Source organism: Microcaecilia unicolor, chromosome 1 (genome assembly GCF_901765095.1).
Source record: "Microcaecilia unicolor chromosome 1, aMicUni1.1, whole genome shotgun sequence".
NCBI lineage: Eukaryota > Metazoa > Chordata > Amphibia > Gymnophiona > Siphonopidae > Microcaecilia > Microcaecilia unicolor.
In genome coordinates this window covers 240,197,062-240,209,505 of record NC_044031.1, presented here as the reverse complement: position 1 = coordinate 240,209,505, position 12,444 = coordinate 240,197,062, and the positions used below count along the sequence as shown (strand labels likewise).

At 38.0% G+C, this 12,444-nt stretch overlaps 1 protein-coding gene across 1 annotated transcript in view; it reads right to left on the bottom strand.

Annotated features, from left to right (window-relative positions):
• The window catches only part of AHRR (aryl-hydrocarbon receptor repressor), a 392,606-nt gene that overhangs the window by 53,419 nt on the left and 326,743 nt on the right, over nt 1–12,444 (bottom strand). The window contains exon 6 of the mRNA XM_030190015.1: nt 12,035–12,149. Within this exon, the coding sequence (XP_030045875.1) occupies nt 12,035–12,149 (115 nt within the window). The remainder of the gene's footprint in view (nt 1–12,034; nt 12,150–12,444) is intronic.

Sequence of the window (12,444 nt, the reverse complement as noted above, 5' to 3'; positions counted from 1 at the left end):
GAAGGAGAAAACAAGTTACCAGAAAATTTAGACCTGGAAAATCTGTCAGATTTGTTAGAACAATCTCTAGACGAGAAAACTGAAAGAGCTACCCTTATCGTCTCGCTAGTATTTGAACAAGATCTTAATGCAATAATGAAAATGTACTTTAAAAATAACAAAACCCTCTTTGGAGGTGAAAAAGTCTGGATCTACCCAGATGTCACAAAACAAACTCAGCAAAGGAGGAAGATTTTTTCTTGCAATGAGAAAGAGAACTGTGGAGTTGGGGGGTTCTTTTCTATTGGCTTACCCATGTAAATGTATAATAAGGCTAGGTAATACTAAGTACATATTTTATTCACCAGAACAGCTAAAATCTTTTCTGGACTTGAAGCAAGTATGAATTAACAACGACTATAATGCCAAGGAAATGCCGCAAAGTTTTGAAAATTGAATTTCTTTAACAATCTTCTCTATTCATAACGGCCACCCCCCCCCCCCAGGTTTTTGGGGTCTAAGGAAGCTTTGTAAAAATGATATACTTATTTTTTCCCCTATATAATTTGAAATTTGGATTATTTGTATTTTTTTTTCCTGTATAGGATTGTTGGAAATAAGTTTAAATTGTTTCCTTTAATTATGACTGTATTTCTGAGACAAGAAATTCTTGTTTTCAAAGGATAAATTTAAATATATATATATATATATATATATATATATATATATATATATATATATATATATATAAAAGAATAATGAGCTAATTAGTGCCAATAATTGGCTTTTTAACAAGCAATTATTGGCACTAATTAGATTTAAATGGCATTTACGCATTGGTTCCATGCTTAAAATGTATGCATAATCTGAAAAAGGGGGCATGGAAATGGGAGAGTCATGGGTGGCATGGGGGCATTCCTACAGTTAACACACACTGTTATAGAATAACGGGGATACGCACCTAATATAGTCCTCATGTGTCCATAAGATATTGTGAGGAGTGGTTCCTTGCCATATGTATTCTTTGATTAACATATTGACCTCTAAGTATGATACTCATAATAATCTAAATCTGTCTTTCCTATGTTCAAAGACATTGTTTTCGGCTCTATTCTCTTATCAGGCTTCTCAAATTTGGAATTCCTTGCCAATTTTGGTGAAACCATAATCATACTATTTAACCTTTCATGAGTTTTTAAAAATGAATGTATTTAGAAAATATGTGCTTTCTAAGTAATTATTAATGTTATGTTTTTATTTTACTTTAACTGATTATACTGTGAGCTCCTGGTCATGTAGACTGGTTTTGTTCTAAATTGTAATCCACTCCAAACCTATGTTAAGGTGTTGAGGCGAATATAACATAAACATTAACATTATTAGCGTACATTTGCACCACATTTCATTTAGTGCAAATGGCTGCGTCTAAAGTTAGGCAAGATTCCTGGGTGTAAGCACTATTCTATAAACTGTGCCTAACTCTAAGCACAGCTTATAGAATAGTGCTTTTTTGGCGCCATATATAGAATCTTGTCCTAAATGTATTACTTTGGCAACAAATATAAAATTCTCAATCCAATCTACTGCTTTGTACTACAACTTATTTCTCCTGTAGCAGCTGATTTAACTTTTTAATTTAATTTACTACATATTTGGGAATATGGATAGATAATGGAATCCCTGGAGAATTCAACCCATGGATTAAGTAAGTAGAATTCTCAAGAACAATCTGAACAGAAATCTCAGAAACATGTGTAATTTTGGGGACCTGAACTTGTCTGGCTCCTCTCTGACCAGAAGATGTCACTCCTATCCATGAGAACAACTCTGAGAGTTTGGAGATAAATGTGCAGAGAAGATTGTCCAGTCAACATAGTTGAGTGCAATCAAAAACAACATATCTAGTGGGTAATTTTGTATGATTTACATGCAGAAAATGGCTATCATAAAGTTGTGCATTTGTATTTTTATGAGAGCTATGCGTAGGAGTACCCAGGGATGTAGTTGCAATGCATGTATTCTGTAAAATACATATGTACTGTACATCCAGGTGTAAATTTGTATGAGAAAATTTGTGTGCTACTAAGGACAATTCAAAGACCCTGTTTTACAAAGGTGCACAGGACCTATTTACTAATAATGCACATTAACAGCATTAGCACACTCTAACATGGTAACACACTTTAGTAAATCTAGCACCAATTTATATCTGTTCCAAGACACTACCTTTGTGCATGTATATACTGATAAATATGTGCTGATCCCCTGAGAATGCCTACACTTATAGGGCCAGATTCTATATTTGATGCTGAAAAAATCAGCACAGATGGAAAATGCACCTACGTGTATTCTATAAACTGTACCTAAAGTTAGGTGCGGTTTATAGAATACGCATAGCACCATCCACATGACTAAAATTTAGGTGCAGCTATTTACACCAATGAAAAGCTGGTGTAAATGCCCATGTCTAACTTTAGGAGCAGATCAGGTTATTCTAGAACACTGCACATAAATGTTAGGAATGCCCACAATCCGCCTACGCTCCTCACATGGCCACGCCCATTTACACAGACTACTTTATAGAATATACTTAACGAGCAGTGCACGTATGTTCGAATTAGTGCTGATAATTGCTTGTTAACATCCAATTGTCAGTGCTGATTGGCTTGGTAGCCAATTGAGTTGCATGCGCAAATCAGAATACACCCAGATTTACGGGTGCAACTCTAGTCAAACTATATAGAATTTGCAGGATAGCACATAATAGGTACTTTACCAGCAAAAATAGGAAAATAGGAGACCAAAACAAATTCAGACATACAAAAAAAAGTCTCCCAATGGAATGCAAAGAAAATGTATTCACCAAATCAAAGAAACTAATCCACATATATTCAGATAGGAAATATAGTAATGAACATCACTTCCATAATGCAAAATAAAGCATCAGTTTTAAAGCGCCTGTGGTTTTCAAAATTTAAAGCAAAAGCAGTATGTTCAACACTGCTATGCATAAACCAACAGGACCCGTTTCACCAAAAAAATATATGGCTTCATCAGGGTCTTGAAGTTTATAGGCAACCAATCTGAAAATACAAACCAAAAAAAAAATACTAAATACCAAAAAACTAAACAGTTAAAGATGTAATTTTTTTTAATTCAACGCTTACTTTGCGGTTGCTGTGTATGTAGCAAAGACCAACTTTCATCTCAGCTAGGCGCTCCTGACATCAAATGCCAAAACTTGGTGCTTTAATAACAGATACTCAGCATATAAATTTATGACAAAGATTCAGTTAAAACTATGCCAAACATACAAATATTTGATCTAACAAAAATAGGAATATAACAAAAAATTTTTAAAACTGTGTGTTAATGTCATAGAATATTGCATATATCATCCGAATTATCAGTGCCCTCTAGTGTTTTATCAATAACTATTTCAATCTACATTAAAGAAACACTGCCCATTCGATTTCTTGATTCAAACCTACAGGTTGTCAAGAATTCAATTTTTATATCCAATGCGCTTCACACCTCTGTAGCCTCTGCATACGATTGATTACCCCCACAATACCACGGTGGTTCTTGATCAATCACAAAACATCTTAGATCTTTAAAATAATGCATTTTGTCTAAACAATGGTCTACAAGAGGAGCATTCATAAGTGCATAAGTATTGCCATACCGAGACAGACAAAAGGTCCATCAAGCCCAGCATCCTGTTTCCAATCCAGGTCACAAATACCTGGCAAGATCCCCCCAAAAGTACAAAACATTTTATGCTGCTTATCCCAGAAATAGTGGATTTTCCCCAAGTCCAATTTAATAATGGTCTATGGACTTTTCGTTTAGGAAGCCATCCAAACCTTTTTAAACTCTGCTAAGCTAACTCACTTTACCACATTTTCTGGCAATGAATTCCAGAGTTGAATTACACGTTGAGTGAAGAAAGTTTCTCTGATTCGTTTCAAATTTACTACTTGTAGCTTCATTGCATGCCCCCTAGTCCTAGTATTTTTGGAAAGCGTAAACAGACGCTTCACGTCTACCCGTTCCACTCCACTCATTATTTTATAGACCTCTATCATATCTCCCGTCAGCCACCTTTTCTCCAAGCTGAAGAGCCCCAGCCGCTTTAGCCTTTCCTCATAGGGAAGTTGTCCTATCCCCTTTATCATTTTCGTCGCCCTTCTCTGCACCTTTTCTAATTCCACTATATCTTTTTTGAGATGCAGCAACCTGAATTGAACACAATATTCGAGGTGCAGTTGCACCATGGAGCTATACAAGGGCATTATAACGTCTTCATTTTTGTTTTCCATTCCTTTCCTAACAATACCTAACATTCTATTTGCTTTCTTAGCCGCCGCAGCACACTGATCAGAAGGTTTCCACGTATTATCAGTGACACCTAGATCCCTTTCTTGGCCGGTGACTCTTAACATGGAACCTTGCATGACATATAGGTATAATTCGAGTTCCTCTTTACCACATGCATCACTTTGCACTTGCTTACATTAAACGTCATCTGCCATTTAGATGCCCAGTCTCCCAGTCTCGTAAGGTCCTCTTGTAATTTTTCATAATCCTCCCATGATTTAACTACTTTGAATAATTTTGTGTCATCAGCAAATTTAATTACCTCACTAGTTACCCCCATTTCTAGGTCATTTATAAATATGTTAAAAAGCAGCGGTCCCAGCACAGACCCATGGGGAAGCCCACTAACTACCCTTCTCTATTGAGAATACTGACCATTTAACCCTACTCTCTGTTTTCTATCTTTTAAATTGGATTTCTGCTCACAAAGACGTAACTTCAAACAGCGACTGGTCATACCCACATACAATTTCCGACAGGGACAGACAATCACGTATATGCACATGTGGCAAAATCAAAATGGCTGCATGCCCATTTTGGGTCTGCAGCCTTACCGCCAGCCAGTAACCTAGCAGTAAAGTCTCACGCGGTAACGGGGCGGTAATGACTTACGCGCGTCAAATGCCACTTGGTGCTCATCTGATACCCGTGTCTGAAATAACAATTATTTTTTGACCATATGTATCAGATGTGTGCCAAAAATGAAATTACCGCAAAAGCCACACAGTAACCGGACGGTAGCTCCATTTTGGCGCTCATAGACGCTTACGGGGATTAGTAAAAGGGCCCCTTAATCTCTTCAGGACATAAAATCTCTTTTAAATTCTTATTATGGGGAAAAACCACTCTCAAATCTATATCTTCAAAAGCAGGATGAAGTCTTATGATATTCCAATTCTTTCTAACGATATTCACTGCTGTAGCACAATTTGAAGACAACTTCAAAACACAAGTTTGAACATCAGTACTTGTAACTTTGTTCTTAGGTTATAACAAGAATTCTCTATTATAGAATCTTTGTTCAATTACCACATCAAGAAAATTTATTTTATCAATAACCGCTGTCATTGTGAATTTTAAATTGTCATCACACATATCCAACCAATGTGTGAACATGGTCAGTTCTTCTTGCGTAGCACTCCAGAGGACAAAAATATTATCTATATAGCTTAACCATTTAACTATCTTCTCAACAAATGGTGAACAGTATATCCATTTTTCCTCAAACTTAGACATGTATAGGTTAGCGATAGATGGAGTGAAAGTCGCTCCCATCGCTACACCCTTACATTGTAGAAAGAAATGACCAGCGGCTATTGATAAAATAAATTCTTGATATGGAAATTGAACGAAGTACAATAGCTTTTTCCAGTAAGGTGTATAATAAACCAACTGGTAAGAACACCTTTTTGTCATATGAAAGTTGTCATCCAAGATGTCTCAAAATAGCTTGCCTTTGTCGCAGTTTATGAGGATAAGAAGAAATTGTTCAGAATTAGATGAGTTTAAACAGCCCCCTTTTGCCGTAGCTTAGTAAAAGGACCCCTAAATTACCCTCAATATTCTTAAGCACTGGTAGAAAAGTCTGTTTCTCCATAGAGGAACACTTCATCTCAAAAAGCTTTCTAACAAGGATGAGCCTTCAGCCAGACTATAAATAGGCTTTTCTGGAAATTTGCTATCGTGTCAATTGAAGCTGTTACACTAGTTTTCTGTCCAGGAAAGCAGGCACCAGGTAGGTGCCTACTTTCCTTTACAGAAAACTAGTGTAAAAGCAAAAATACATATCTATAATTTAGGGGTGAATCCAATTTTGACGAAGCTTCAATCGATGGGGGCACGATAGCAAATTTCCAGAAAAGCCCAACACCACAATCAATATGCACACTGGGAAATATTCACTGATGTGACATTTACAATAACTCGTCACACTGAATCTCAGTCCAATAATTCACTGATGTCGTAATTGATCAAATATCAAATTGTAATCACCTTGTACAAAAAATGTTTTAAATATTCCAACATTGTTGCTCAGTTTAAACTCTCTTAAGGACCTGTGACCAAGTTAGGGGTGAGCACTTATGCCAGTCATAGAGCATAAAGCTCTGGTAAGAATGTGTATTGCTTTCCAAGTTAAGTAATGAAAACAACCCAAGAGGGTGATATGAGCAATGCAGTGGCACAGGAGGTCATTGTTTGTTTTTCTGTGTGGAAATTTTTCAATTTAGTTTCATTTTAGCAAGAAAGAAAATCAATGAACACGTGTCAGGAAGGTTGTCATTGGAAGTCTGCAATATTTAGGTGGCAACAGTAGCAGCTGGGCCCAAAATGTTGGGGGACTAAGGTATGCCAGTCCTCCCTTACTGTATTATGCAGCCCACTGTACAGTGTGAGCTCTGAGAGGGGTTTGTGCACTGTGGTGGCGCCCCCTGCAGCTGGACCTGGATTTCCCACAGTAACCTGGAGCTTTCCAGCAGTCTGCACTATAAATGCTCATCCTTTGCTCCCTAGCTTCGCTATATAAAACAACAGCGGAGATGTGGAAGAATTAGCAACCAGTGCCACATTTTCAGGGCAGGCTAATCAAATCCTAATTTTATGTATGTGTGGTTCCAATTTCCTCAAGGTCAGGGAAGGCTTGGTCTCTTCTCTATGATCCAGGTTATCATACAAAGGTATTATAATATTTTCATTTTGATTCTACAGTAAAGAACATCTCCCTCTGATATTTAAAACTATTAAACCAGGCAGGAACAGTTTCTGGCTGGTTAAATAGCATTTAAGCATCTAACTGCGGATATTCAGCAGGAGATAACCAGTTATCTCTCGCTGAATATCCTGGTTAGTGGCTAGTCACTAACCAGCTAAATCGCACGGCATAGCTGATTAGACATGGATATTCAGCACTTAACTGGCTATGTTGAGTGGTCAAAATAGGCCGCTTAAAAAGCAGACCTGTCTTTGACTGCTAAAAGGTTAACAGGTTAGTGCTGAATATTGGCATAGCTGCTTAACTTTTCAGTGGCCAAAATAAACCTGGATATTCAATGCCGTTGCCAGATATAGCCCGGCATTGAATATCCAGGTTTAACAGCGGTGGTGGACTGCAAACGCGTTGCCCACCACCAGTTGAATATCAGGCCCATAGAGACCAATATTCAAAAAAAGCTGAAGACCTAAATCTAAACACCTAAGCTAGGAACCATTTTTAGCCAAACCTAGTTCTATAGAAAAAGGCAGCAAAAACTGAGACTCCTAAATTTAGACCTGCTATTCCCTAACCTACCTGTAGCAGGTCATTTTAGAATGGTTACACGGCATTTACACACATAAGTGGTATATACGTGCACATACTGATTTTACAATGGTATCATTTACATGCATAGATGCCACAGGATGTATGAATTTTAAGGGGTGTATTCTGGGCATTGATTAGGTGATTCAACAGGCTACATGTATATGCCCATTTTACATGGCAACACATACCTAAATCTCCAATACCCAAACTGCAAAGGTCTCAAATACAAAACAACCTACGCATCCAACTTCTCCTATATAAGCACACGACTATGGAACGCACTGCCTAAAGCTGTGAAAACAATCTATGACCATCTAAACTTCAGGAAATCACTAAAAACCTACCTGTTTGGAAAGGCATACTCCACCGACCCAACATAAATGCCTCAACTCAGCAACACAGCAAAACCAAAGATCATACTAGACACTATTTACCCCTCCCTATCTTGACCCCTAATGTGCTTGTAACTTACCTTATTCAACCCTAACATCTAATTGTATTTGTTCCTCTACCGGACCTGGCGATTGCCTTTTCGGTACTATGTAAGCCACATTGAGCCTGCAAATAGGTGGGAAAATGTGGGATACAAATGTAACAAATAAATAAAATAAATAAATAAATATATATATTTTTAAAAACTTTCCCCCGTCGGGTAGCCAAGGCTGGTGTTAGACATTCAGTGGCCCAGGGTAGAAACTGGGGAGGGGGCTCCAAAGCTGGCCTTTAGTCTATGCCTCCTTCAGCATGAGGCGGGTTTGGGAGCCCCTTGTAGTGTGGGGGCTAGTGCTGAGTTCTAATTTCATTCGTTGGCTTCTCTCATTGTCTTGCCCATTTTTAAGAAACTAAGTTTAAGTTCCAGTAAAAAAAAAATGGGCAGCTAAATTTAGGTGCTCAGATGGAGAAAAACTTCAGTTTGTCAGATATAGGTGCTTGTTTGAGTTAGACACCTAGACCTTTCGTATATCAGCCTGATGGTTTCTTTACTGTTAAATTATGTACTGCTTTCCAAAGATTTAGTAATATATAGGAGCTAGAAAGGCATCAGGCCAGGTAGGGCAGTACAACCAAGTTTGTTGTTTTGTGCTTCAGATAGTGGCACGGCGCTGCCCAGTTACCACCGGGTAAGCCCCGGTGCTACAAAAATAAAAAATATTTTTGTCATTCCAGAAATGGCATGTGCTGGAGGTGGGAACAACTACCAGGTTCCTGCAGTTGCCCGACGGTAGTCCTGATTTGGCACGCAACAATGCGGCGGTAGCTCTATCACCGCTTTGTAAAAGGGCCCCATAGTGCACACTCTTATCAAATAGTGCACGCTATTTGATAAAGACAACATAAGACAAATATTTGGATTTGGGTTTTAATAACACGAAACAGCATGTTTTATGTCGTTGACAAGTTTCATGTCACTTCTAGCAACTGAACATCCCTAATAGAAATGTAGAAGGTGATTTATAAACATAGGTTAAAAACACAGAAAAATCAAATATTACAATTACAAAAATTCATAGAAAGCTATCCTCAGCTTCTAAAATCAACCCCTAATCTCCACAGTCAGCCTTGCATTCCTTAAAAAGCCATGTTTTAAGAGCATTGCAAGACTGTCAACAATCGGTTATCTCCTTCAACTCCTGAGAGAATTTATTCAGTATCTAGGAACTACACCTGCACCTTGTTTGATATAAAAGCTTGAGATTTAATTTAATTTAATTGAAACATTAACATTTATATTCTGCTTTACCATCAAGTTCAAGGCAGAGAACAATCATTCTAAAAAAGAGTGCAATCAAATACAAAGATCTTAGGAGTTCTACATAATCCAAATACAATCAATTAATTTATAAGAGGTATTTACAAGATATTACACGGAGAAGCCCCCACCTACATGAATCACCTTATTGACCTCCCAACCAGGAACAGTTTGTCGTCTTCCCATACTTACCTTAATCTACACCTCCCCAACTGCAAAGGTATTAAGTACAAATCCTTCTACGCATCCAACTTTTCCTTTTCAGGTAGCCAGCTTTGGAATGCTCTACCAAGATCCAACCAAACAATTAACAGCCTTTTGCCCTTCAGAAAAGCACTGAAGACCCATCTCTTCAAGATAACCTACCCTAACAATTCAACCTAACCAAAGCCTGCCCACATGACTCTTATCGACGATTGTTATACATTGACCATGTTTCCCATTATCCCTATTGCTATCCCATAGCAATTCCTCTCCATCTTTCTACGCCTACCGACTAACGTTCATTTCCTTCTGCACCCAATTCCTTCTATGTTCAATTTACTTATCCGTTAACCCCATTAATACTGCGTTTACCACAAATTATATATTCTTTTTACGACTTTGTAGTTCTTTATATTGTTACTATGTAAGCCGCATTGAGCCTGCCATGTGTGGGAAAGCGCGGGGTACAAATGTAATAAATAAATAACAGCATAAAAAACAAAAATTCAGTTCCTGAGAACAAAATCAGTATCCAAAATATTTTTGAAAGAGCCAAGTTTTCACTGATTGTCAAAATCTCATAGGGGTCCTTTTACTAAGCCGCTTAGGCGTCTACACATGCCCAATGTGTGTCAATTTGGAGTTACTGCCCAGCTACCGTGTGCCCCATGCGGTAATTTCATTTTTGACACGCATCTGGCTATGTGCACCAGAAAATATATTTTATTTTCTTGTGCACGGCAAAAATCGGGCGGTAACTCCAACTTGATGCATGTAGGTGATTACCGCACGGTTAACACGAGAGACCTTACCGCTAAGTCAATGGCTGGCGGTAAGGCCTCAGACCCAGAATGGACGTGTGCCAATTTTGCCGCACGTCCATTTTCGGCAAGAATTAAAAAAGACCTTTTTTACAGGCCCGCTGAAAAATGGATCTGCGCATGCCGAAAACACACACCTACACTAGAACAGCCCATTTTTCAGTGCACCTTAGTAAAAGGACCCCATAGTCCATTATCAATCTAATTACAGAAGGTAAAGAATTCCAAAGTTCAGCTCTTCTTCCAAGTATAGTCGTATTAAATGTCTTTTTCAGACAACATCCCCACCGAGCAGGGATTATCACTCTAATACCATTCAATGATCTAAGAGCCCTCTTTGGTTGATATAATGGGGCAAAATCTTGTAGATAAGCAGAGGCTAAAGTATAAAGAATTTTAAACACCAAAGTCAAAAGTTTAAGGGCCTTGTTTACTAAGGTGCGTTAGCATTTTTAACGCACCTACAATTAGCGCACTAACCGTGTAGGCGACTATAGGGATATTGTAGGTGTGTACATGGTTAACGCATGTTAAAAATGCTAACGTGCCTATAACACGGCTTAGTAAACAGGGCCCTAAATTTGATCCTGTCTTTACAAGGGAGCCAATATAAATTTTAAAAAAACGAGGTAGCATGTTCAAACCAACAGCCACCCCCTATTAGCTTGGCTGCTGGATTTTCCACAATCTAAAGTCTTCTTAATTGCTTCTCTGAAAGACCCAAATAGATATAGATAAAACAGCAAGAAGTGAAGATTTGCAAATAGCAAATTCAGCAACACAAGAAGCAGACCAGTGATGATGAAGAGAATGGTAGTTTATTAAATCAAATACTCGATATGGCCAGGTTTCGCCCAAAGGTTGCATCGGGGTAAAACTACAATATGAACATGTAAAACAATTAGAATTAAAAAGAATTGAAAATTAATAAATAATAATGCAATTAAGAATACACATCAATATAAAAGTTAAAAATCAGACAAAAACATAATAGAAATACTGGCATGCAATCAAAAAATACTTACATATACAAGACTACCCAATATTTTATCCAGATGCAAGAGTGTGCATTCTTAAAAGATAAAAACAAGTGAATCAAATAGTAATTACAGTAGTATAGAATTATTTTTACCATTGCCTGCACAATAATCTTAAAATCTTTAGGTTCCAAAAAATATTTAGCACGATGAAGCATCTTCAATTTAAAGAAACTTTTATGAACCACATTATTTATTTGTGATAGCATTGTCAGACCTGAATCTGAATGCATTCTGATGTCCCTGTTGGTTTCCCTAATAAATGAAAGTGCACACATCCATGCAGGCAATGAGGCAAAACCAGGACAGGATCAGCCTTTCCACCAGATCTGGAGCTAGCTGACAATCCTATGCAAAATATGCAGACAGTGCTCATGTTCCCTCACTGACCAACAGTTTCAGAGAGAAAATCCACAAGCTCTCCATGGAGTTTCATAGGGGATTGACCTCTGTTTCTTCTTATTGTAATTTTAGGTTTATATAGCACTGGCAGTGTTGTATAAGGTAATGGGGATACCTTTTTTCCATGAATATGTTCAATCTGGGGGCATGCAGACAAACATACCTGTCTCAGTCTGCACTTCTTGTGGAGGGTTCATGGCCCAGTGAAGCTGCTGGCAGAACTCCTGTCTATCATCCACATGAATATAATCATAAATGTTTTGCTGCATCACATCTGTCTAAAATAATGGAAAGAAGCAATCTGTTAGTTCCTTTATCATACACTCATACAAAAAAATCTTTGTTTGCTTTTTATAAATATATACGTTTGCCCTTATACAGCGACTTGACCCCTAGTGGTAGTTCCACGAGACTACTGCTAGGACTCACCAGCAGGGACATGAACAACTGGGGATCACTACTGTCCTAACCCCTCTAAACTCCAGGGAATTTCACAAGGTAGGCCCAGGGGGGCCTATGGGAGAGTGGAGGTGGAGCTTTTGCCCAAAAGGGTGGTTTAGGAGGAGGGCTTTG